The sequence below is a fragment of the Eumetopias jubatus genome, unplaced genomic scaffold (genome assembly GCF_037043125.1).
Source record: "Eumetopias jubatus isolate StellerSeaLion01/CBP00866 unplaced genomic scaffold, mEumJub1_p1.0 scaffold_12, whole genome shotgun sequence".
Taxonomy (NCBI): domain Eukaryota; kingdom Metazoa; phylum Chordata; class Mammalia; order Carnivora; family Otariidae; genus Eumetopias; species Eumetopias jubatus.
Genome location: NW_028274818.1, coordinates 28,919,883 through 28,946,537, shown reverse-complemented (window position 1 = coordinate 28,946,537; position 26,655 = coordinate 28,919,883). Strand labels below are relative to the sequence as shown.

Below are 26,655 nucleotides of genomic sequence, written 5' to 3'. Positions count from 1 at the left end.
TCTAGTTGAGTGGACATTAGTCAGGCGTGTCTCCCCCACTGGTCACATGGAAGAAACAGCCATGGGTTCAACAGAAATCCCCTTTCTTAGATGCCACTAGAGAATGTGACAACTCTCTACCCTTCAGTTCCCTTCCCCAGGCCCTTTCCCTCTGTCTGTCTGTCTCGGCCTCTCTGCCTCTCTGTTTCTTGATCCTCTTTCTCACCAAGCATCCGTGGTGGGAAACAGGGCTTGTTCATGCCTCCTGAGCTTGGCTGTTGGGAAGGATGCCTATAGGGCTCAGCAGCTCAGCCCTAAAGTGTGGTGCCCTAAACAGGTTTCCTAGAGATTCCACGATCCATCGGCATCAAAGTTCCTGCCACAGGAGAAAGAGTTCCCGTGGGAGGGTCTCCCTTACGTCTGTCTTGCTTTGGGATTTTGAAGTGTATTTATATACATTTCCTCCTCCGGTCCTCACTGCCGTATTCCAGAGGAGCAAAGTGGGGCTCAGAACAGAGGGATGCCTCTCCTGGCGAGGACGTGGGGGGGCTAGCATCTGAATCCGTCTTGGTTCCTGATCTGGTTGCTGTGACTCCACACTGCTTATTTATTCTGGTTGGCTTGAATATTTTGGAACTGGCAGTAGACTTTTGGGTCTGAGAAAATCGCTTTGAGTAGAGTCACTAGATCAGCCTCACCTTCCTGACTGGGCAAGGCGGCCCCCCCTATCCCAACAGGTCTATCAGCTGGGAGGCATCTGCAAGCTGGTGGACCTGCTCCGGAGCCCCAACCAGAACGTCCAGCAGGCTGCGGCCGGGGCCCTGCGTAACCTGGTGTTCCGGAGCGTCACCAACAAGCTGGAGACCCGGAGGCAGAATGGGATCCGAGAGGCTGTCAGCCTCCTGAGGAGAACTGGGAGTACTGAGATCCAGAAACAACTAACCGGTAGGGAGCGCCAGCCGTGGAGCGCTAGGGGTCGGGGGTGGGCGAGACTGCTGGCTGCAGTCCCAAGATGGGGTGTGGGGCAGCCCCTCCAGGCTGGGTCAAAGCACAACCGTGCAGATTTGACCTCAGGCTAGTATCTTGGGCGCCCCCATGGCACTGGCCTTAGCCAGATTAGTGGTGTCCAGATGGTGCATACCCACAAGGGGTCAAAGTCTTTTTTTTTTTTTAAGATTTATTTATTTATTTGAGAGAGAGAGAGAATGAGGTGGGGAGGAGCAGAGGGAGAGAGAGAATCTCAGGCAAACTCCCCACTGATCGAAGAGCCCGACTCTAGGCTCAATGTGGGGCTCTATCTCATGAGACTGAGATCATGACCTGAGCTGGAACCAAGAGTCGGATGCTTAAGCGACTGAACCACCTGAATCAAGGTCTTTTGAAGATAGAAGGCAAAGAGTAGAAGGCTGGTGTCCAGGCAGGATCCATATTCAGCAGAGCCTGGGATCTACAGGTGAAAGGGAGGAAGGGAGGTCAATGAGAGCAGGGATTAATAGATCTTAAGCACCTTCCTGTGCCCAAACAATATGCCAAGCACTTGGGCCGAGGACACAAGAAACAGAAGGAACCATGAAACCCTCAGACTGGACTGGGAAGATGAGACCATGCACAGAGTAACCATGATCAGTATTTCTGGACTGACTTTCAGGTGGAAAATAGAGAACATCGGAAGACTCTGAGTGCTAACATTTACATCAAAAACCACAGAACAATCAAATGTTTCTCGATTGCCTTCCATAGTCATAATTTTGGCCTAGATAAAGAATTCTAGATGCTCCCTGCCCTCAAAGAACCTCGTTGAGACACTGGGAAGCGGGCTCAGGAAACAATCAGACACTAGACTGAATAACCCAGGCCTACTTGGAAAGTGACGTTCCAGTAGGGCTCATTTGCCAGAGCAGGCTGGGGGTGGCACGCCATTGCCTGGGGTCTTCCTGAGCCTGGTATGTGTTGAGTTGACGGTCCCCAACCTCCAGGGCTGCTCTGGAACCTGTCCTCCACTGATGAGCTGAAGGAGGAGCTCATCATGGATGCCCTGCCTGTGCTGGCCGACCGGGTCATCATTCCCTTCTCCGGCTGGTGTGATGGCAACAGCAACATGACCCGGGAAATGGTGGACCCTGAAGTCTTCTTCAATGCCACAGGCTGCTTGAGGTGAGAGAAGAGCCCGCCCGTGGGGTCTTTTGGCCCCAGACCTGGGCCTTTGCCCAGGCAGCCCCATCTCGGGCAGGACTCAGCCAGGGCGGAGAACATAAAATGCAGTCTGGCTGGCACTGGTCTTCATGGGTAGACTCCAGGAAACGGGGCCCCAGCACTCCTGACATCCCCAGATCCAGATAAGGATCAGGACTCCATGACCTCCTTTAAGGGACCACAGCAAACTTAGAAATCTAAGAGTGGAAATGCCAGATCTGAATATTCAAACTGGTTCAACCATTTCCCTCTCTTCCATTTCCCAAAAATGCATTTTTTGTACTATCTTGAAGTGTGTTCTTTTGGACAAAAATTTGCTGATTGGCTCCTAATGAGTCACTTCGCAGCTATGATGCTAACACCAATTGCCATATTCATTGGCGTGAAGATGGCACAGCTCTGCCCAAAGTCTCGTGAGTCCCACACCAGCATGAAGCAGGGCCCCTGGGGGCTGTTGGAGGAGGGACGTGGGCATGCTCATTCTAGGAGACAGATTGCAAGCTGGGTTGTGGGTGCTGGTATGGAGGTGAAGCAGTGGAATGGATCCCCTTTAGGGTCATGCCTTGCTCTGATGGGGTTTGTCTTCTCCAATTCCTGGGAGCCCCAGAGTGAGGGGTGCAGGTGGCGTGAGCTTCTGTCTCAGCTTGTGCTCCTCCCTTTCAGCCTCCATCAGTGGCCCCCAGTGAGCAAAGCCAGGGTGTTGAGGACTTGGTGGGGCTGCAGGGCCGCTGGGGACACCAGCGGCCACACTTGGCCTACACCACGCAAATAGGCCCAGGATGCTTGGGAAGGAGCCCACTGCTGGGGCAGAACACAGCTTCCACGGGAAGGGGGCATCTGGCCCCCCAGTCAAGCACCCATCAGCTCTTTTCCCAGATCCAGCCCCTGGCCCCAGCACCCCACAGAGCTTCTCCTGTCCCACAGAAAAAAAAGTGGGCAGGCGAAGCTTCCAGCCCCCATTCAACAGGTGCCCCTTAGTGGTAGGGCATGTGTCTTGGTGTGCTAGCCGCACTGGAGGCTTTGACCTTCATAAAAGTTACAGGTGGGCCGCAAGAGGGGTGGAAAGAGCTGAGTTCAAATGAGAGCCCATCCAACCTCAGCCAGAATGGGGCAGAATTGGCTGAATGGTCTTTTCCTTCCTTCTTCCTCATTTCGTTTGCCCTGCTCTCGTCCTATCAAACCTCCAACCTCATCCCCCCTCCCCTCCGCCCCCTCGTCCCCCACCTACTCTCCCCTGCGTGCCCCCCAACCACTCTCTTCTCCACCCCCCCTCCTCCCCTGCCTCCTCACCCCTTCTCTGTTTTCTCCCTCAGGAACCTGAGCTCTGCTGATGCAGGCCGCCAGACCATGCGAAACTACACGGGACTCATTGATTCCCTTATGGCCTATGTCCAGAACTGCGTGGCGGCCAGCCGCTGTGATGACAAGGTGAGCACACCCAGGCGGCACCCCACCCCGGCCCTGGACCCCCGTCCTCCTCTCTGTCCAGCACTCCAAGGCCCAGGGCCTCCCCAGAATCAGTGAGGGCAGCTCCTTGGACTCTAGGTCCTGACATTTTCCTCTCCCAGGCTCCACAAGGCAGGTCTGCACTCGAGGGGCCTTTAAGGCATGGTCCAGTGACAGGACAGATGCCCAGAGACCGGCCAGTGAAGGGGACAGCTGTCTGCAGAGTGCTCTGCTCGCCGGGGACAGTGGTCACAGAGGCAGGTCCCCTGTCCCTCACTTAGAGGCTGTGTGAATGCGGACACTTCCATGATGTCTCTGTTCCTCAGTTTGCACTTTGCTCCAACAGAAATGATCATAATCCTAATCTGCCTCCTGGGTTAGTTTAAGGGCTCAATTAGTTCATAAGCAAGACACGAAGCGGGCCCGGCACCGAGTGAACTCTCCGTGAGCAGTTGCTGTCGCCGGTGCCGAGCCCCGCCTGCAGCCCTGAGGAGCCACACTCATGCCCCCGGGGATCCTCCCTGCACCAAGGCTCCTTCTACTGCACTGGCTTCCCACTTCGTCCCAATGAGGCCACTGGCCAAGCCGCCTCCTGTCCCCTCTGGGCTTTGGGACCCACTAGCACACAGACAGAAAGGAAAAATCACGGAGGGAAGAGAAACTGAAGGCTGAGATGTTTCCATCACGGCAGGACAGCAACTCGGGAGAATAGTGAGTTCCCACTGTCCCTAGATGACCGGGGGACTGTCTGGGCACCACGGGTACTGGGTCCTGCACACAGTTTCCCGTGGAGAGATTTTGTCTCCCCCTCCTCCACTGGATGTGACAACAGGGCCTCAGGAGAGAGACGGTCCCTCAGATCCTCAGCCAGGTCCCAGGGGGCATCATATTTTTTCTGCTCTGGATGCAGCATCCCCTCTACCTGTATAGCCCAGGCCCTAAGACTCTGAGTCCCTCAAACCCTAGCAGGGCTGACATCATTCAGACGGTCAGTCCGCTGGCCCAAACCCCAGCCTGTCCACGGAGGACAAACGGCAAAGGCTTAGGAGAAGCTGCCGTGGCAAAATCCCAGGTCCTGGGTCTTGCTGCCCGTGTGGACTTGGGATAGGTCAGCACCTCTGCTATTGGAAGCTGAGGACCAGCCAGCCATGAAAAGGGGGAATCACAGGGGCATGGGGCTTCAATGGCTTTTGAACCAAGGCTGCTCCTGAAGGAGAATGTGCCAGGACAGAGGTGTGCGCTTCAGTAGCCCAGTCCGACCGCTGGACAGTTGCTGTCGCAGTAGAAGCGGTGGCCACTGTCCACGTGTCCTACTCTGTGCGGGGCCCCATGACGGGCACTTCCAAGTAGCATCTTCCCAGTAGCCCAACGAAGTCGGTGACCTCAGTCCCATTTTACGACTGAGAAAGCCGGGGCCCCGAAGGTAAAGCAAGCCACTCAAGGTCACGCAGCTAGGAAATGAGAGAACTGGATTCCAGTCCAGGCTCCGGGAAGCGTGACCGGGAGAGCCCGCGTTCATCCGTCCTGGAGGAGCTGAGGGACCTGCCTCTTCCTCAGGAGCTAGGGGCAGGGACGGGGCCCGGGACGCCATCAGGGCGGGGCCCGGGCTCAGGTGCCACGCTTCTGCTTGGCCCCCAGTCCGTGGAGAACTGCATGTGTATCCTGCACAACCTCTCCTACCGCCTGGACGCCGAGGTGCCCACCCACTACCGCCAGCTGGAGTACAATGCGCGCAACGCCTACACTGAGAAGTCCTCCACGGGCTGCTTCAGCAACAAGAGCACCAAGATGATGGTGAGCGCGGACGCCACCAGGCACCCTGCTGGGCTCAGCGGCCTGGCCCACCCTTCCCCCTCTGTCCCCTCCCCCCCCCCACCGCCCTGAAGCCTGAAACCAGCCCGAGAGGCCAAGCGCGGGCCAAAGCCTTGGCCTCGGGCTGGGGCCGCACTCTGGGAGCCGAGTACAGGGCATTCTGTCTTGCATACAGAGGGGATCTGTGTTCTTGAGACTGGAGGAGCTCAGACCGCCCAGAGGTCAAAAGCCTCAGCCCTCCGTTGGCAGAGCTTGTCCTCTCTTACTGTGTGAGTGATAAACTCGGCCCCATCTTCTCCATTACCCGGGAAGGTTTGGGGGTAGCCAGGACTCTAAGCCCTCTCTGGCCTGGTTCCCACCAGCTCCCAAGCCTCCCAGGTCCCCGCAGAAACAGGAGGGTGCTGTGGAGGGAGGGCCAGGCCTCCCGCGCTGGGTACAATGGCCCGTTGGCCCAGGGTGGGTCAAGCTCAGAGTCTGACTCTGGGAGGGGACACATCATGGTGTGAGACCCAAAAGCCACTGGAAGGTTTGGGCAGAGGCTGGCCTGCAGCACCCTTCCCGGGATCCCGAGATTGTTCTCTGCCTCCCTCAGAGACCATGGAGGGGGACCACGGCCCCTGCCCTCACTCAATCCTGTGGAGCTGCCATAGGATTGGGGCACTGGGGCAGGTGCTTCCTAGGCCCCTCCCATCAGGAACCAGGACCCTGGAGTTGGGGGGCACGCAGAAGGCTTGGGTTCGGTCCCTTCCCAAGGCTCCCTGCTGACCTGCACTTTGTCCTCAGAACAACAACTACGACTGCCCCCTTCCGGAGGAAGAGAGCAACCCCAAGGGCAGCAGCTGGCTGTACCATTCAGATGCCATCCGCACCTACCTGAACCTCATGAGCAAGAGCAAGAAAGATGCCACCTTGGAGGCCTGCGCTGGTGCCCTGCAGAACCTGACCGCCAGCAAGGGGCTGGTGAGGAGTGGCCTCCTCCCCTGTGCCCACCCCCATTTCTCCAACTTGAAGCCAGGCTCTGTTCCCTTCCCTGTTCTCCCACGAGTGTGTCCACAGTCTGAGTCCTAGCAAACACCTATGGCCTGTGGAGCTCCGTTCTACAGACATGACTAGAGGCAGTGTCCTATGTGATATGGCAGAGCAGTGAGGGAAGAGAACTAGCCCAGCCCTCTGGGAACTCCCAGACGGCGGCTAGGCAAACCCACTTCTGCTGGATTCTGTCTGTGCCCACAGAGTCCCCTTTGCCTTGTGCTTCTTGGCCCCATGCTGGCCCTGTCTGGGGTGGGGGACAGAGATGAAGTTTGTTTGTGGCAGGTGGAGTCTCCTGTGTGTTGAACTGACGGAGGGAAAAATAGAGGGTTTGGCGCGTGGGCAGATCTAGAGGAAGATGCGGCAGGATCAGTAGGGATTTTGAGGCCAAATATAGTTTGGAGGACATGATGGAATGGCATTGAGCCATAGGAGGCCTGCTGTAATCAACGAGCATTTAGATGGGGAGGCAGTCAACAACCCCTCATCTGTCCTTGGGACAAAAGAGAATCAGCTGGAAGCAGGACCAGGGTGAATTGAGGTAAGGAAGGAACTTTCTTGACCGTGAGAGGATGAGGCTGGGGGTCTTCAAGAACTCCAGACCAGCCTGGGACCAGATTATAGCTCGGATGGCTTTGTTGCTAGAGCTGGCCTACTTCTACGGGGCCCTGGACTGTGTCTCCTTGTGGGCACGGACCCTCTCTTACCCATCTTTGTCCTGGGCAAGTACCCAACAAATATGTGTTGAGTACTCCGGAGGTAGGGAAGTTGGAAGGTGGTCAATGCTTCTTGCATCGACAAATATCACTGACCGTAAGGTGTCACGTGAGCAGACTGCGGGGACGTGTAAGGAAGGCAGAGCTGAGACCCATAGCTGAGCAGTGGCATCTGACCGTTCTGTTAGACCAGGAGTCGATTCAGGGCCCCCATGAGCGAGGGGTCTGAGACTTCCCTCTCATCACCCGCCTGGGCTCCAGGCTGATCCGGGAGTAGAGATCAAGGTCAGGAGAGTTGGGGGTGCATTTTCGCCTGGGTGCTTGGTTCGTTGCTGGCGCGTGAGTAAATTTGTGTCGCTCTTCGTCCGTGCTTCCAATGCGAAAGAGAAACGGTATTTGGGACTCTTCATTTGGGATTACCTGGCCCGCTTCCACCACGGTGCCTGTGAAGCCCCAGGCTAGGTCCTCACTGGGCCTTCTTTCTCAGATGTCCAGCGGCATGAGCCAGTTGATCGGGCTCAAGGAAAAGGGCTTGCCACAAATTGCTCGCCTCCTGCAATCTGGCAACTCTGATGTGGTGCGGTCAGGAGCCTCCCTCCTGAGCAACATGTCCCGCCACCCTGTGCTGCACCGAGCGATGGGTAAGCACCCTCCACAGCGTCAGACCACCCCTCTGCCCCGGGCCTCCAGCTAGGACTTGGCAGACCCCCCACTTTCCAGAGCTTGCTGGAAGGTCCCCCTCTAAAGGGTGAGCATTCCAAGAGGGGAAGCTGGCCCAAGAGAAGCTTGGGGGTAGGAAGGGGCAGGTCTCCTGGAGATGGGGGGCAGGTATGCAGAGGTCCCATCTGGGTCCCAAGCCCTGAGTTGGAGCTAGAATGGAGCCTTGAGGCATCACCTGTCTAGGAACCTGGTTGAGGGCAGTCCGGGACTATGGCCCCAGAGGAAGCCCCTCAGCCCCTCTCTCCCTTGGTCCTCTGAGCCTGTGCCATCCACTCCTTTCTCTCTCAGGGAACCAAGTATTCCCAGAAGTGACCAGGCTCCTCACCAGTCACACTGGGAACACCAGCAACTCGGAAGACATCCTGTCCTCGGCCTGCTACACTGTGAGGAACCTGATGGCCTCCCAGCCGCAGATGGCCAAGCAGTACTTCACCAGCAGCATGGTCAACAACGTCATCAACCTGTGCCGTAGCAGGTAGGTGGGGAAGCGGGCGGTCTCCTCCCCACCCCACCCCCACACCGCCTCACCCCCACCCCGTGCAAAGCACGACTCCCTGCGAAGTCTCAGAGGTGCGGCGGGAGCAGGACCCAGTACAGAGAGAGCCAGGGCAGGAGAGGCTTGGATGCAGAGAAGTTCCAGAAGCCAAGAGCACTGTAGGGCTGAATCCAGCAGCCGGGCCCTCAGGCTGCACAAACGGGGCAGAGGCAGTGCATTCTCCGCTGTGGATCACCAGGGGACACTGGGTCCTCAGAGGGTCAGCAGGAGGCATGGAGCAGCAGACCCCGCTGTGCGGGAACTTTATTCTGCTCCATGGGGCTTTCTCCTCCCAGAACAAGGGCTAGGCGACCTTCCCCCTCACAGCCCCCAAGGAGAATCCTAGGACACTTCTGAGTGGGCAGGGCCGTGGGGTCATGCCTACTGCGCAGAGTGACCAGCCCGATGGGGCTCCTCTCTCATGCACCCCTGGGGCCTCCCCACATCTCTAAGACCCGAGGTGAGGGGAGGAGGGAGGAGGGTGCTCATTCTCATGCCTCCCCGAGACTCACCCCACAAATGAACTTCCTGCCCGCCCAGTGCCTCACCCAAGGCTGCAGAAGCTGCCCGCCTCCTCCTGTCTGACATGTGGTCCAGCAAGGAACTGCAGGGCGTCCTCAGGCAGGTAAGGGCCCGCACTGTTGACCCCTGCCCATGAGGCTCTCCTGCATGTCCCCTGCACAGAATCAAGTCTGAGTGGGGCAAGGAAAGAGAAGCAGAATGGCCCACCCCACCCCATGGCGGGGACTGAGCCGCACTCCAGACAGACAGAGTCAGAGCTGAGAGACCAATGTGCGTGACAATGAACGTGATCACACTATGAGCAAATCTCTCGGCTAGAATTCTGGGGAGGTGCCGAGTGCATGAAGGGCAGAGGGAATCAAGGTAATGTGTGAGAGGCCTGGGGTGGGATCCTTTAGGAGCAAACTGAAAAGCGAGGTGGGCAAAAGGCACAGAATTCATTTGAGGGTGTGATGTGCTCTGTGGCTTCAGAGGTAGGTTTGGGCTAGATTACAAACCCCTTTAATCTCTGTGAGAGTTTGCTCTTGGCACAGGGGAGCCATTGAGGGTTTTAGGTAGAAAGTGTCATGATTAAAGCAATACTTGGATACAGTGGCGGGGCCCAGGGAACTGAGAGGTGCAGGGGCAGCCTCATCTGTCAAGTGGCGACCCTGGCTCCTCTCTGTCCTCAGCGCCTCTCAACCTCGTCACACACAAAGTCCTACCCCAGGTCTCAGTTTACCAAACCTCCCCACACTGGCCTCTCCCGCTCCTGCGGCCGCTGTTCTTTAGACAGAGATGTCAGCAGTGATGAGGCCTGAACAACGACAGAACGTGGAAGAAACAGACTGGGCAGACTGACCATGCTCGAGTGCAAGCCTGGAGACACTGCGGCCACATTAGCAGAAATAGATCGGTTGGGGAGAGGCCAGGTAGGCCTTGTAGGGAGAGGGAGAGCAGTCCCGATTTCAGGAGGTCAAGTCTGAGGGGATTGGATCGCGGGTGTGGGACCTGAGGAGAGAGGCCAGGCTGCCACACAGATGTTTCCCACGGGAACACTGGGCAAGTAGAAGCTCCGAGAGCAGGCAGGACCACCATGGGGCACAGGTGTGTGGGAGAGTCTTGGAGGGTAAAGGCAGAAGCGTGGAGAAGATCCTCAGCTGGGGGCCAAGGAGAGCAAAGGGCCAGGAGCCAGGAGGCGCTGTGCCGGCTAGCCAGGAGGCAGCTGCAGCCCGTGCAGGAGGACAAAGCACAGGAGCGGGTAGGCGGCGGTCCCCGGGGCTACCAAGGCGCCAGGGAGGCCCCCGGATGAGGCGATCCAGAAGTCCCAGGCCACCTGCAAGAGCACTGTTGGCAAAGCAAAGGGAGCCCTTGGGGCCCCTGCCGTGGGCGAGGAGGGACGGGGAGGGGGCGGAGTGGGGCAGAGGGGAGAACCAGTGTGGCCCAGAAAGGAGGGAGACAAAGGCATGAGTAAAAAGACCCCTGTTTAATGACAGAGGGGACCCAAGCATCTCTGTCGTGAGATGAGGAGTGAGCAGAGCAGGGGAAGGTGAAGGCGCGGGAGGATGAGGAAGACCGCAGAACGGAGCGGGGCTCAGGGTCAGGAGTGGCCTGATCGGGTAGGAGAGGAGATGGGAAGACAGCCGCCCGGGGGCGGAAGGAGGAACAATTCTTCCTCCAGCACAGCAGGGCGACAGGAGGGACCATGGCAGTCAAGGTCGACTGGGGAAGGCTGAAGGCCACGGCCAGTGGTGGCCCATGTCCTCTAGTGGACAGTCCAGTGCTCTTTCCCAGCAAAACCACAGTGTGGGCAGGCTTGGCCACGGGGCAGCTGCAGGGGAGACTCCGTGGAAGGGAGGTAGGTGAAGAGACTGGGTGAGAACTTCCTCAAGCTGTTCCATAGTGGTCCAGAAGGTTCCGCTCACCCAGAAATACTGATACCACATCCCCCCAAGGCACCCAGAGAGTCCCCTTGTTAACATTGTTCTGTACAGCACCCATGGGAACCAGCTTCGCCATCCGGTCCCCATTGCTCCCTCTAGCCCTGCTTGATGGCAGCTTCGACGTGACGAGGGCCGTGTTTCTGTTCCCAGAGCACCCGCACACACACCGCCCACTGGGTCCTTACAACCACCATGAGGCAGGCCATGGGGCTTGTGTCCATCCTGAAGAACAGGACTTTGCCTTGATGCAGTGAGTCATGGCAAGAGCAGGGCTGGGACCCAGGAATTCTCACTCCTGGGCTCTTTCCACCAAATCCAGCCAAGCTCAACAGGAGCGAGCAAGCAAATCTGTGGTGGAAAAACCAACATCATGTGATTCATGCCCAGACCAAGCAGGCCTTGGGCTTTGAACCACCTGGTATCTGGATCCCTCATGTTCCCACAGGCCAGTGAGAGCTGACAGATTCTCAGAGCTCTTAGCTGGCACCAGGCGCCCCTTCTCAAGGGCCTCTAGGCCCCATCTGCTGTCCCCATTCACTCCAAAGCATTTATTGAGCACCTGCAGTATGCTGGGAGAAATAATAGAAACAAGATTCTGTCACTCCTCAGCAGGAGCTCAGGGGCTGGTGGGGCTGCAGGTGGGAGAGCAGACAGGTAAACAGAGCCTACAGCGTGGCGGCTCCTCAGTACCGGCACCAGGCGCCTCTCTGGTATGTGAGAAACGCTGGATGTGTCCTCGCTGCCAAGAGCTCTTGTCAAGATTTGGGGAAGAGAGAAAACAGGGACGGTCAGAAGGAAGAAAAACAAACAGCTTTTCTAATCTGACTTTGGTTATTGTTCTGTTTAAAGAGTAATGACTATGAGCTTAAATCCTTATGCCTTAATTCAGATTTCTGCAGATCCACAGAAAATTCAGAAGCGCTGGTGGAAGCCCAGACACGCTTGACTAACCCGGGCATATCCACGGCCTTATGTTTGGTTGCGCATTTAATCAGTCCAGGTTTAGCCCCGACTGATTTCCTGACACACACATGTAATGAATCCAGAGGGCTATGGCTCAAGCCCGAGGCCACTCCGGGAGGGCAGTGTCTGGTACAAGCCCAAGGCCACTCTGGGAAGCCAGTGTCTGGCCCCGTGGGAAGTCCCACGCTGTTTCGTCCTAGAGTGTTTCATGCAGCTGCTGTTTCTTCCCCCTGCAGCAAGGCTTGGATAGGAACATGCTGGGAACCTTAGCCGGGCCCAACAGCCTCAGGAACTTCACCTCCCGATTCTAAGAAGGGGCTGCCCAAGCAAGTACAGATTGCAGGTAAGAATCGGCCCCCCCAGGGCAGAGGCACATCCAGGACCCCTGCAGCAGCCTCAATTGGTCTCACAGGGAGAGGCCAGGCCTGTGTTCCGCAGGGCACAGAAGCATCCTTCAGTCTGGCAGATGGCCCGGCCGTGGCCGACACAAGGCCTGTGAGGACAGCTGTACAGGCTACTTGGCCACAGGACATTAGGGATGGGCGGTGTCCTGATAGCATCAGCAGGCCAGAGGTCTGGGCAGAACTTCTAGGTACAGCTGTGTAGGTTATGCACTGTACAACCTAGGTGGTGCCGTTCACATGGACTACGGTATGAATGCCCTCGCCCCCTCCCCCCCCCCGCCGCAGTGATACAATATGTCATTCTGGGTTTGCACACCTACAGCTCACTTTCTTATCCTTTCTATAATTCACTTTCCAGTTTGCACATGCCTAATGTGGCTAAGCTTATTTCTAGCTGATGATTCCAGGGACCAAGAACTCAGAACCAGTATCTCTGACAAAGGCCTGCAAGCCTTAGCTTCCAGTAGAATCACCCGGGCCGCTTCCTAAAACACACTCTCCCGGCCGCAACCCCAGCAGATCTGACTCCAGAGCGTTGGAGTGGAAAGTGCGTTATTAAACAAGCACCCAAAGTGTTTCTGAGGCAGGTGACATTAACCTTCCCAGGCTGGTCACCAGAGGTGGCCCTGGTGTGGAGCCATCTGCAAAGAGCCAGGGGCAAGGACAGGGTCTCCTGAGCTGAAGGGGGCTCCTTAGCACCCTGGTTATCTGCCAGCATGCCAATACCAATGTCCTGGTGGGGGAGAGGCTGAAACCCTGGTCCAAGTGAAGATAGATAAAACATCAGACACCTTCTCCTGACAGAGAAGCTTCAACAACATGAGGGTGGACAAAGAGAGAAGACAAAAGTCAAAAGGGGGGGCAGTATTGGCTAGACCTCCTCGTGTGGGGGTGTCTCCCTAGAAATGCTAACCGGATGACCTCTCCTTTTCCAGAAATGATATGATCCAGCTGAGAAGACCTCAGGCCTTGCTGGAGGGGTGATTCTGCACACCCTGCGCAGTGTTTGGAAAAGTTCAAATGCAACTGAAAGCAAACCTGAAAACTGTGGATGATGGAAATATTTTTAGATTTTTTTTTTCTTTGGGGGAACTGGCAGGCAAGGGGGGTTGGGAAGGGTGGGGGGGGACTTTTCTTGAGTTAAAGGGGCTTATGTTTCATGTCAATACTTCTTTCGCTGAGAAATGGTATATATATATGTATGTATAATGTAAGTGTGTGTGTGCGCGCCTGCTTGTGCATGAGTGCCTAAAAGCATGACCACAAACTGCAAAAAGCTAAGTAAGCTGTTTCTGCACCTCATGAGGTGGGAAAAAGGACTCTCACTCTCCCACGTTTCCTACACGACCTGTGCTTTTTGTTTAGCTGCCTGTAGTTCCCAAAATGTGTCATGCCAGGGCAGGGGACCCGCAACCAGGGTCAGGTCCACGAGAAGCCTTGCGAGGGAACCATCTCCCGGGCGAGGGTAGGGGGTGGTGGGAGGGGAGAGTAACTGGGGCTGGGGCCAACCTACCCCCTTAAGAGGCAGCTTTGCAGGAAGGGAGGCTGGCAGGGCTGCTGACGTTCAGTGTATCTCATGGGAAACTTTAGTTGTCTGATCATGCCTCCCTTTCCGCAGGGCCACAGGACCTGGGGCTGGACAGGGTTGGGGCTCCAGGGGATGGGCAAGGACAGTCACGCTTGCTTTGCTATCTGAAGTCTGCTCTGGGGTGTAGGAGCCAGTGAGATGGGGCTGGCCATGCTCTTGGGCTGCATACCCGTCAGAGGAGGCTCAGCCTGTAAAGTGCCTGCCTTCAGGGGCTTGTCATCTATTTATTTCAGGAGAAAGAAGGCAAAATGGTGCTCAAAGCCAAAGAGCTATTTGGGGAATGGCTGTTTTGTCTTCACATTCCCAGTGGTGAGGGGGACAGCTGGGGCCCCAGTGAGACAGTGACCATTTGGAAATTAACCAGGAGGATACTTCCCTGGTAAGACTCAAGAGAGGGAGGGTTCTGGGTCTCAGGAGACTTGGAAGGCGGGAATTTGGATAGAACAGGAAAGGGAGCTGTCACTTCAGGGCACCAACAAGCCCCAGCCCCAGCCCCAGCTCCAGCCCCAGCCAGAGGCTGACCCCACCTTCCCCTGAAAACCAGCCATCCTGTCTCCACTCTGTCTTGGGGAAAACCACAGAGGATGTGATATAAGAGGCTTGTCAGGGGCACCAGCCACACCCAAGACCCCAGACTCTTGTGCATTTCAGAGGAGAGGAAGTAGAAGGACCTCCTGAGAGCCTCATGGAAAAGCTCGCTGTAAATAGCCCTTAGTATACACTGTAAGATAGAGCAGAACATGGGTTCCCAAGGCTTCCTGATGTCTGCCTCTGCCACCCGCACCAACATTGTTGGTGTCAGCTAGGAACTGGCTGCCTGGTGCACAGGCTTCTGTAGAAGAATAAGAGGTGCTCCTCCCTCTTGATTCCTGCTCATCCTCCTCCCAGGCCCCCTGCCCCCCACCCCGCTCTACCTCCCCCCTTCCCCCGCCATCCAACCCCACTTCTTACCCCAGCAGTCAGAACCGAAAAATACCCTTCTGGATGAAGGGTGTGCCTGTTAAGACATGTGACGGACTGGGGCCAGCCCTGTGATGATGGGCCATTTAATCAGTGTCCCCCACTGCTGTGGGTCCGTGATGCCCTCCCCCCTTGTTGCTCATGATGGAAGGCCTGTTCCTGACTCCCCCTCTCTCAGGGGCCATGTAGGAGTGTGGTCCCACCAGGCCGTCCTGGGTGTAGGTTCCAGGATGACTCCTCTGCCGATCACCAGGGCTCAGAGGAATTCATTTCTTAAAAAAAAAAATACGTATGGAGCACCAGGATATGCCAGGCCATGTTGTAAGCACTCAGGATACATCCGTGAACCAAACAGACCACTGCCCCGTCCTCATGCAGCTTACATTCTCGGAGACACGGGGTGCTTGGCTTTGGGGGTCCCCCCCACAGTGTGAGAGGATTGTCCAATCCAGTCAGGACAAGAGAGAAATAGCCCACTACCAGTGAGGCTGTGGCTCTCACCCCTTCACCCCCAGGGAGGTGCCCCTTCCCTTAGTGCTGTCCTGACTTCCTGCCACTTCTCTGCTGGATTTCTGTCACCAGCTGGGGTGAAGAGCCAGGTGGGCCCAGCCCTCTGCCTTGGGGAATGGTGGGCTGGATGCACAGTTAGGCCAGGCCTGGTTTTGTAACCTCTCTTGTGCTTTCTCCAGCCCGCCAGCTGGGCCCGTCACCCGGGCCTTGGACCCGTGGCTGTCCCTTTGGAAGAGGCAACACTGAGAAGAGTCCTGAGGAGGCATCTCCCAAGGACAGGGAGGAAGGGGTTTGCCCAGGCCCACACTGGCCTCACACTACCAGGGCTGACACCCCAAACAAGACATTCCAATTTGGGGCCAGTGGGGAAGGACAAAGACCACTCAGTCTCTGCCTGTCCCTGCCCTGACCCCAGGATCTCTTATGCTTCAGACAGATCTGGTCATTGGCCACCAGCAGCCTGTCCAGTGGGGGTCAGATCAGCATTGCAGACCCCACGCTTCCCCTAGTGATGCAGTGAAGGGTTTTCTCCAGACGTGTGGAGACAGTGATGTTCTCTCTTGTCCACCCCAGAACCTGGCTGAAAGGTGGGACGGCCAGGGTGAGGGGGGCTGGGAGGATGGGATGGGCGGGGGAGATGAGCAGAGGGAAGCCCGGGGCTGATGCTGTAGGTACCCTGGAACCCCTCTGGAGCCCAGCCTTCCATTTGCCTCGTGTTTGTACAAGAACCTTGTGCTGGCCAGGCCCAGTTTCCCTGTGTGATGCACTATGTATTTGCTTTTGTGGAAATATAGGAAATAAATAAATTGCTGGCATTTCTGTGAACTTTTTTGAGCAGTGGATTATTTGGGGGTACCACTGAGGAAAGAAGAGCTGCTCACTCCCTTCCAGGCTCTCCCCTTACTGAGCCTGTGCCAGGCTAGGCCTGAGCACCACCTGAGGGAGACGGGCACCACCACGCATAAGCAGCTGCTCCGTGTCCGCGCATCTGAGCCCCACAGTGGCTACATGACACCAGCATCGATACCCTAATCTGACAAATAAGTAAAGTGAGACTTAAGGAGGGAGCGAATATGCCCAGTGTCACAGAGCTTGGAGAGGGAAGAGGCACCCCACCTATGAATGCACCAGGCAGAGCACCTGTAGGGAAAGGAACTTCAAGGACATAAGAGGATCCCATGTTTACCGAAAGTGTATCTTACCTGCGTCCTGTATGAGGTGCTTGGAGCATCACAAAAGCAGAGGAGGTGGTGGGCCCCAGCCACAAGAGGGTCATACAGGATAAGACGCGCACAGGGAACTTCCTAAGACACAGGTGGTAAATTCCAAGTGGTGGTCTGGACACAACCACTGTAGGCCATCGTTGCATGTCAGGGCCGTCTGGGTGGAGAATGTTGAGAAAGCTGAGGGAAAGTCTAAAGATGAGCTTTTCCCAGCTCGGGAGGGTGGTGCCTGGCACAGCCTCTCTATAGAGCCATGGCCCTGACTTTCTGGGTCATCTCTCGATTTGGTAATGGTCAGGGTGTCTAGGGAGGACAGCCTGGGTCTCAGCCCAGGGGGAGGAAGGTGGTGGCCTGTCTGTGACCCAGATTGTTAATACACTGGGTCTGGGGCCCCTGAAAATACCTTGAGACCTGAAAAACATGTATTGGCTCCAAAATGTGAGCTCAGATTACAAATTCAAAATCAAGAAATGTCGGATGGTTAAGCTTGCATTACAATAGTGCAGACAAACTCTATAATAATCTTTGCTACCTGAACACCCCGCGCAACCAGCACCCAGATCAAGAACTAAATGTTACCAGTACCCGAAGGGCTGTGCCTGTAAACAGCCCCACTCCCCAGGGGTCACCACAATCCAAACTTCTAACACCATACAGTAATTTTGCCTGTTTGGCCCTTTATGTAAATGGAGTCAGGATGTTGCTTGTTGTGTCTGGCTTCCTCAGCTCATGGGCATGATGTTCATTCGTTACTAGTGTATGTCACTTTCACGGCTGTGAACGTGGTATTCCAATGTGGGACAATGCTGCAAAGCAAAATGCAGTCTGACACCACCATCGTAGTTACACCTAGAATTTCTAAGTATTGGGAAACCATGGGTGGATTAGCCATCTCACTTCCCCCAGAGTTCCCACGTGTGGTGTGATCACTGGGAAATTAAAACTAACAGCAAAGAAATGTCACTTGATGTGAGTGTAGGTGCATCTAACATGTAGGAGTGGCAAAGGGCTACAAAGGTCCTCAGTTGGCCATCCCTGGCCAAGAGGGTGGTGGGCCTTTCTGGCCCCTCAGACGACTAGCCTATGAGCATGGGAGGGCCTTGGGGTCTAGGAGCAGAGGACAGGACCAAAGTGGGGGGGGGGCACCAGAAGCAGCTGGAAGCCTAAATGGTGCCAAGGAAAAGGTCCCAGGGTCCCACAAAGCAGAGTCTCCCAGACCCCCACAGCCAGGCTGCTCAAGTCTATCTGTCCCTGAGCCTTGAAGCCATTTCCTCCTATCCCTTTGCAGCTGGCCTGGCCCAGGACCCGGATCCCCCCGGTAGTCCAAGCTACTCTAGGGACAAAGCAGTCTTTGTGCGTCACTTCTTAAAATGCAGTGCATTCTGTTGCCCAACACGGTCAGAGAAAGAGTGAACAGAAGTTGTTAATAATAACAATAGTCTTTTTACTTGAGGGACCAAAAAATAACCCTTTTACCTTTCAAAGCTAAGGCTTTGAAAGTATTCATTTTCTGTTTTGAGCTTTACCTCATTCTAGTGAGACAAGCAGAGCTCAGATTATTACATTCCAATGTACAGATTAAAAGAGAAATTGCCTTTCCCAGACTCCCATTGCAAGTGTGTGGCAGAACAAAGGCTGAGACCCAAGCATCCTGTGTCCCAGCCCAAGTATACTCTGATCGACCCACAGGAGACTTCCCAGCTGTTGGGGCCTTAGAACATGGTAAGACGGCCCTGCTGCGAAGGCAGGACTGTACACGATTCAACCCGGTGGTTCAGAAGCTCACACTACCTTGAGGCATGCTAAGATTGCACATCTTATGAGCGCCGGTTGCCATGCAGACATGATGATGAGCAGAAAGTCATGATTTGTGGAATATCAGATACCAGAAACCACTGTGAAGATCATCTAGTCTGGGGCCACCTGGTTTGGTGGGTCAGAATATGGGGCTAATGAACCCGCCCAAGTGCCCCAGTGACTCCAGCAGGCATGCCCCACCCTCACTGGTCATCCTTCAGACACCCGCCATGTGTCGGCAGAGTACAAATGTCACTGAGTAGTGTGTCAGCCCACCCAGGGGAGTATGTCAAAGCTGATGAGCCCCACTAATGGCAGATTAGCAGACATATTCCATATAAGAAAGGGCTGCATGCTCCCAATGTTCCAGACCCATCAGTCAACCATTAAGAAGTTTCATGACTGGTGAATTTAATTAAAAAACATTTCCATATTAATCAAATGTTTCAAATCTTGGGACCGTAATTCTACCCCCTCTACACAAAGCCATTAAAATCCTGTTCTCTACACCTCACTCAGAAAGGAAGCTTCAACCAGGCCTCCAAGGCCAGCGGGGCCCGGGTGTGTCATTCTGGATCTTCCCAAGCTCACATTCCTGCATTCTGGGGCCCAAAGTTTTCCTGGAGGACAGCTGGGCTTTGGGGCACAGGTGTAAACCTGGAGAGGAGTAACCACGTATTAATTATGTAATTATGTTTAGTCTTCATATTGATGCCACAAAGCAGGTTTGACCATTCCCATTTCACAGATAATGAAACTTTGGTTCAGAGAGGCCTCGTTATTTATGCAGGATCACACAGCTAGTAAGTGATGGACTCCAGAGTCTGAACCAAGTCTGAAGCCGAGGCTGCCCTTCTCCCCCATTGGCTGGACCTGCCTTTAGACAGCACCTGCCAACAGTTAGGCTGATGTCTCAGCTGCCCTCTCGGGACCTCCCTTTGACTGTAGCGCCCCCTCGGAGCCCCTGTAACCCGGGTCAGAGACTAGAGCAAGCCCCCACGCCCTGGACACATACTGCTCACTTGGTGGTGTTTTGTTTTGTTTTGTTTTGTTTTTTTATAATTCAAGAAACAGCTGGGTAAAAAAATTCTTGTCCTCCAAAAAGGCTCTTGAGACAAAACTAGGAGTCAAACCCCGCCTCCCCCGCCCTGCAACCTCACTGGCTCCTCCAACCTGATAAAAGCCATTTCGCAGACAAGGGGCCAGTTCTGACTCTGAAAGAAGCCCTTCTTGCCCAACCTCTCCATCTGTTTTTCTTTTGCCAGCCCAGAGCTGGCCCCACCTGGCCCCCATGCCTGCCTGAGTTTGGGGCCCCCCTGGGGGCAGAGCTTTTACTCTTGGCCTCAACAAACCAGAGCTCCCGGATGGCTGCACGGTTCGGCAGGCTGTAGAGGGGGAGCTGTAGCCCCCGCCACCCCGAGCCAGGGGCCGGAAGGGGCTGGCAGGAAGCGGCACTGAGGGGGCACCCTGGCCTCACCATTCAGCAGCTGGGACCCGACCCACCCTTTGGAACTGCCCCGTGTCAGAGTCTCAGACTGTAGAGTTGGAAGGGTCTTCAGGATTCCCCTTGTCGGGTGATTTTCACACTTTTTCAGCCACAGAATCCTTTAGGTGAATGACATCTAACATGGAAGCCTGAAACCAACAGGTAAGATCAAAGCAGCCTTGCTAAAAGGGTTTGGGGGCAGGAGCTCCAACTGCCCACCCCCCTTCTTCCCAGGAGGGCGATCCTCAGAACCCCAGGTTCCAAGGAGCTGTTGGAAAATCTCCGGTCTAGTCCAGCCCCCTTGTTTTGCAGGTGAGGAAACGGAGACCCAGGCGGGGTCACACAGCAGCTCTAGGGTCTAGAGCTTGGGTCTCTTGAATGGCAGGCCAGATCCTTTCTCCTACACTGCCCTCGCCTCCCACACTGGACCAGGCGTATGTATACCTTCTGGTGCTCCCCACCCCCACCCCCTGGTGCTCTGCTGGAGCCCAGCATCACACTCACCACCCTGGCTAATTGTTGCAGCCCATCGTCCCTACCTTCACCTGACTGTGAGCTCCCCGAGGGCAGGGATCCCCGCAGTACCCTGGCACAGAGAAGAGGCTAGAGAGCCCCCCCCGACACAGGCATGCACACACACACACACACACACACACACACACACACAGCTGCGTGGCTGATCGGAGGATCTGTGACAGCACCTGGCACCATGTTGGCATAGAGCAGAGTCTATGTTGGCATATAGCAGTGCCGCTATATGATGAAGTAGGACCTTTCTTAGAGTCCCAGCATTGGTGACCAGGATGCAGCAAGGGACAAATTGATGCCAAGAGCCCCACATCCTAAAGAGGATCTAGAATAATTGGAGCCAGACACCAGACATCTCTAAGCCAAGATGTGAGAGCTTTTAAACCATTAAGACTAGACGAGATGACCAAGGGAATGAGTGTAGATAGAAAAGAGGTGGGGCACCTGGTGGCTCAATCGGTTAAGCGTCCGACGACTCTTGATCTCACCTCAGGTTTGTTTTTTTTTTTAATGATTTATTAATTTATTTATTTAGACAGAGCTTTGACTTCACAACCTTGAGATCAGGACTTTCTGAACTTTCTTCAGTGTTTGTTTTCTATTTCATTAGTTTCTGCTCTTTTGTTGTTTCCTTTCTTCCACTTCCTTGGAATTTATTTTGCTTCTAGATTCATAAAGTGGAAACTTAGGTCATTGATTTTAGGCCTTTCAAGCATTTAAAATTCCCTCTAAAAACTGTGTCAGCTACAAATTTTAATATACTGTGGTTTCATTATCCATTAGTTAAAAATATTTTCTAAATTCTCTTGTGAATTTTTTGACCCATGTGTTATTTAATTTCAAATATTTAAAAGTCGCTATATATTTTCTTTTTATTTCTAATTTAATTCCATTATACTCAGAGAACACATTCTGCATAATTTCAGTCCTTTTAAATTTGTTGTGATTTGTTTCACGGCCCAGCACATAGTTTTAGTGACTGTAGCATGTGTACTTGAAAGATGTATATTCTGCAGTTGTTGGGTATAATATTTGCTTATTACCTCTTCCTGACAAATGGACCCTTTTGTCGTTATGACATGTCCTTCTCGGTTTTTGTTAATATTTTTTGTTTCTATACCTACTACATTTGATATCAACATAGACTCTACAGTCTTCCTATGGTTTCGGTTTGCATTCTATACCTTTTTCCATTTTTTAACTTTCACTTTATCTGTGTCTTTTTTTTAATTTTTAATTTTATTTTATTTTTAGGTAAACTCTATGCCCAATATGGGGCTTAAACTCAAGACCCTGAGATGAAGAGTCCCACGCTCTACTGACTGAGCCAACCAGCCGCCCTTCTGTGTCTTCATTTTAATACGCATCTATTGTAAATAGCAAATAGTTAGGACTCACTCTTACTTTTATTCATTCCGACAATCTGAATTTTAAATGGAGTGTTTAATCAATTTACATTTAATGTCATTATTTATACGGTTGAATTTAAATCTACCATTTTACTATTTGTTTTCTGATTGTCAAATCTCTTTTGGGTCCTCTATGTTCCTTTTCTTTCCTTCTTTTGGCTAATTAAATAGTTTTAGAATTCCATTTTATCAATTGGCTTTTTGGCTATACCTTTCGCATTGTTTTGTGATTGCTCTAGAGCTTACAGTATTTATCCTTAAACTTCACCTGCTTCAAGTTAATATTGTGCTATTTCAAGTAAAATGTCAGAATCTTGCAACCACACAGGCCCATTTGCTAACACCCTTCCTTTATGCTATATTTGTTGTATGTGTTAAACCTCCATATATTATAAATCCCCCAAAAAGTCATAATTTTTGCTTCAAAACATCACATGTATTTGAAAGAAATTAAAAGAAAAATCATCTTTAATATTTATCATTTGTGATGCTTTTCATGTCTTACTGATGGTTCAGTTTCCGTCTGGTATTATTTCCCTTCGGTCTGAAGAACTTCTTTTAGCATTTATTGTGCAGGGCTGACGGCGATGGAGTCTCTCTTTTTTTTTTTTTTAAGATTTTATTTATTTATTTGACAGAGAGACAGTGAGAGAGGGAACACAAGCAGGGGGAGTGGGAAAGGGAGAAGCAGCTTCCCGCAGAGCAGGGAGCCCGACGCGGGGCTCGATCCCAGGACCCTGGGATCATGACCTGAGCCGAAGGCAGTTGCCCAACCGACTGAGCCACCCAGGTGCCCTGGTGATGAAGTCTCTTATTTTACATTTATCTTTAAATGTCTTTATATTACTTTTATTCTTGAAGGATTATTTCTCTGGATATAGGATTCTGGTTGATTGTGTCTTTTTTTCTCTCATCACTTTAAAGATGCTGTTCCACTATTTTCTGGCCTCCATTATGTCTGACGAGAATCTAGCAGTCACGCATATTACTGTTCCCCTGTATGTACCATATCATTTTTCTCAGCCTTGCTATCCAGATTTTCTCTTATCTTTGGCTTTTGGTGATTTAACTGTAATGTGCCTAAGCATGGTTTTCTTGGACTATATCATGCTTGGGGTGTGTTAAGCCTGTTGAATCTATACGTCACATCTTTCACCATGTTTAGGGAAAGTTGGGCCGTTATTTCTTCAATTATTTTTATGTTTCCATTTCCTCTGTCCTCTCAGAGTGGGACTCCAATTACCTGTATGTTAATAGGCCTTTATATATTTTCCTACAGATCATTGAGTGTCTGTTTATTTTTATTCTCTGTTCTTCAGATTAGTTCATTTTTATTGACCTATCTTCAAGTCCACTGACAATTTTTCCCCATCATTGTAAATGTGCTGTTGAGTTCATCCAGTGAATTTTTATTTTACATACTATATTTTTCAGTCTTAGAATTTCCGTTTGGTGCTATTTAATACTCTATATTTCTTTGATAATACTTCCTACTAATTTTCTATTTATTCATCATTTACAAGTATACTTTCCTTTATATCTTTGAGCAAAGTTATAATCTTTGCTTCAAAATCTTTGTCTGCTGGGGCACCTAGGTGTCTGTCTCAGTCAGTTGAACAACCAACCTTGATTTTGGCTCAGGTTGTGATCTCAGGATCGTGGGACAGGGCCCCATGTCAGGCTCCACAATCAGTGAGGAGTATGCTTGGGATTCTCTCTCTCCCTCTCCCTCTGCCCCTCCCCCAAGTCACTCTATCTCTCTCTAAATAAAAAAATAAATAATTCTTTTTTAAAAATTAAAAAATTAAATCTCTATCTGCTCTCATGATCAGTCTCCACTTATTGCCTTTTCTTTCAAGTATAGGTTACATTTTCTTATTTCTTATTCTGTTAGTAAATTTGGGTTGCATTCTGGGCATTATGAATGATAAATTGTATAGCGTCTAGATTGTGTTATATTCCTTTGAAGAAAATTAATTTTTTTTTAGCAGGAAATTAACTGGCTGAACTCAAACTTCCTTTGTGGTGAGCAGCAGCTAAAATCTCTGTTCAGTTCACTTAGTTTTGTTGGGCTGTTTGGATTCTTTTCCACATATGCATAATTCAAAGGTCACCTAGAGGTTTGGGCAGAGTTTATATTCAGAATTTGTGGGACTCTCTCTGTGACTCTTCTTTCAATATTTCCCTTCTCCACTTTCCAACTGCCTCAAACTTCTTGCCTCGAGTCCTTCAATCCAGTAAGACTATGAGCTTCTACTCAAGTTTTGAGAGCCTGAATGGAGCCAATTGCAGCCGGCCATTGGGAGAAAAGCCATAAAAGTAGAAAACTTACCCAATGCATTGTTCTTCTGGGTGTCAACTCCCCCGAATTTTCTGACTGCTTTTTGGCTATGCCTTAGTACCCTCATGTAGTTGTTACTTTTCATATTTTGTGCAGTTTTAAGCTATTATCTGTAAGAAAGATGATTTGATGGACTCTACTCCACCATCACTGAAAATGGAACCTTCTGACCATCAAATTTAGTGACATAAAAGCCATTGGTGCCTTGATAAGAGCAATTTTGGTTACATGGTAAGAGCAGAAACTTGACTAGAGTGGGTTCATGAGAAAATGGAAAAAATGAAATTACAGATAGTAAATATTTACAGTTTCATGAGTAGTTTTGTTGTAAAGGGAAAGAGAAATGAAGTGGTTTCTGGAGGTGGATGTGGTATCAAGAGAGGCCATTTTGTAAGATAAAAGCATGTCTTCTTTGCTGGTGAGAATAATCCAGCAGAGAAGGAAAAGTTGATGATACAGAAAGAGTGAAGAATTGCTGGAATGATGTTCTTGAACAGACGAGAGAAGAGAGGACATGCATAAGTGGAGGAATTGGCTTTGGATAGATTGTGGACAGTTCGTCTACACTCACTGAGGAAGGTGGGTGGGTAGATGTGGTGGAGCAGGTCAGTTGGAGTTCTCTTTGTTTTGCTTCCATGTTCTCAGTGAGATAGGAAGCCCAATTATCATCTAAGAGTGAGGATAGAGGAGGATGTGTTAAATACTTGGGAGAGGGGGAGGAGGATCAAATAGTTTTCTAGGAAAGTAGAAGAACTAAGGAACTAACAAAATATAGTAGGAATGCTGGGCAGCGCTAAGAACCCTCTTGAGGTCGGTGTCATGAATTTAAAAGGAGTCAGCATAGGCCTGGATTTTCTCCACCTACATTTTGCTACCACACAAGTGCAGGTGTAGAAAAGGTGAAGAGTATTTAACCAGAGATTTTTCCAAGAAGGTACGATGAGGCAAGAAGGAGTAAGGGAGTTAAGGCTGCATGCAAAAGAATGATTAGAGATGGGCCAAAAGAGGATGCAGAGAAAGGGGAACGCTCCTACACTGTTGGTGGGAAGGCAAGCTGGTGCAGCCACTCTGGAAAACAGTGTGGAGGTTCTACAAAAAGTTGAAAATAGAGCTACCCTACAACCCAGCAATTGCACTACTGGGTATTTACCCCAAAGATACAAATGTAGTGATCCAAAGGGGCATGTGCACCCCAATGTTTATAGCAGCAATGTCTACAATAGCCAAACTATGGAAAGAGCCTAGATGTCCGTCAACAGATGAATGGATAAAGAAGATGTGGTATATATGGACGCCTGGGTGGCTCAGTTGGTTAAGCGACTGCCTTCGGCTCAGGTCATGATCCTGGAGTCCCAGGATCGAGTCCCGCATCGGGCTCCCTGCTCAGCAGGGAGTCTGCTTCACCCTCTGACCCTCCCCCCTCTCATGCGCACTCTCTCTCTCTCTCAAAAAAATAAATAAAAAATCTTAAAAAAGAAGAAGAAAATGTGGTATAGATATACAATGGAATATTATGCAGCCATCAAAAAATGAAATCTTGCCATTTGCAATGATGTGGATGGAACTAGAGGGTATTATGCTAAGTGAAATAAGTCAATCAGAGAAGGACGATTATCATATGATCTCACTGATATTAGGAATTTGAGAAACAAGAGAGAGGATCATAGGGGAAGGGAGGGAAAAATGAAACAAGATGAAACCAGAGGGGGAGACAAACCATAAGAGACTCTTAATCTCAGGAAACAAACAGGGTTGCTGGAGTGGAGGAGGGTGGGAGGGATGGGGTGGCTGGGTGATGGACATCAGGGAGGGTATGTGCTATGGTGAGCGCTGTGAATTGTGCAAGACTGACGAATCACAGACCTATACCCCTGAAACAAATAATACATTATGTTAATAAAAAGAATTAAAAAAAAAAGATATGGGCCAAGAACTTTAACCTGGGCAAGTAAGGAGAGAACATGCATGAGGGGTTTGAGAGCTGATTGAAATTAAGGCGATAGAATGAATGTACTATAGGGTCTGAAGAATTATGAGTCAGAGGACTTAAGGGAGTGAGCCGAAAGTTAGGAAGTGGCAGTCACAGAGCATGCTGCTTGAAATGGAAAAGATGCAAAAATTGTCATCATTGGTAACAATAAGATTAGCTGAACACGGGAGTGAGTAGTTGGATAGGATAGAGGAAAAATCATCGGTGGAAAGGAGATCAAGGAACCAAGAGTCCAGGTTATTGGAAGGATCATAGTCCTGGACATTGAAATCACCAAGAATTAAAACAGAACTCATATTGAGAACGTGATGGTGGACTGGAGCTAAAGTCTTCAGGGGAAGGAGCGGAATGGCCTGGGGGTCTATAGGTGACCGCCCCAGTGGGTAGTAGCTGCACAGGGTAGTATGTTTAACTAAACTGAAGTAAAGGTCCAAGGCAGCCCCAGACTTTCTTCTCTCCTGGATTCCACCCATAGTAGTTTCTAGTTAATGCGCAAGTATCTTCCAGTGATAAAGAAGAGCTCTCCCCCAAATTCTCTAAGGTAACCCAAGAACAAACCACTGTTTGAGATTACAGTGAGAA

General features: G+C 51.8%; 1 protein-coding gene across 1 annotated transcript in view; it reads left to right on the top strand.

Annotated features, from left to right (window-relative positions):
- The window catches only part of PKP1 (plakophilin 1), a 45,699-nt gene extending 33,551 nt beyond the window's left edge, over positions 1-12,148 (top strand). The window contains exons 5-13 of the mRNA XM_028120344.2: positions 717-924; positions 1,956-2,133; positions 3,486-3,600; positions 5,257-5,412; positions 6,214-6,390; positions 7,663-7,816; positions 8,184-8,370; positions 8,971-9,055; positions 12,074-12,148. Of these exons, the coding sequence (XP_027976145.1) occupies positions 717-924; positions 1,956-2,133; positions 3,486-3,600; positions 5,257-5,412; positions 6,214-6,390; positions 7,663-7,816; positions 8,184-8,370; positions 8,971-9,055; positions 12,074-12,148 (1,335 nt within the window). The remainder of the gene's footprint in view (positions 1-716; positions 925-1,955; positions 2,134-3,485; positions 3,601-5,256; positions 5,413-6,213; positions 6,391-7,662; positions 7,817-8,183; positions 8,371-8,970; positions 9,056-12,073) is intronic.
- The last annotated feature ends 14,507 nt before the right edge of the window (positions 12,149-26,655 follow it).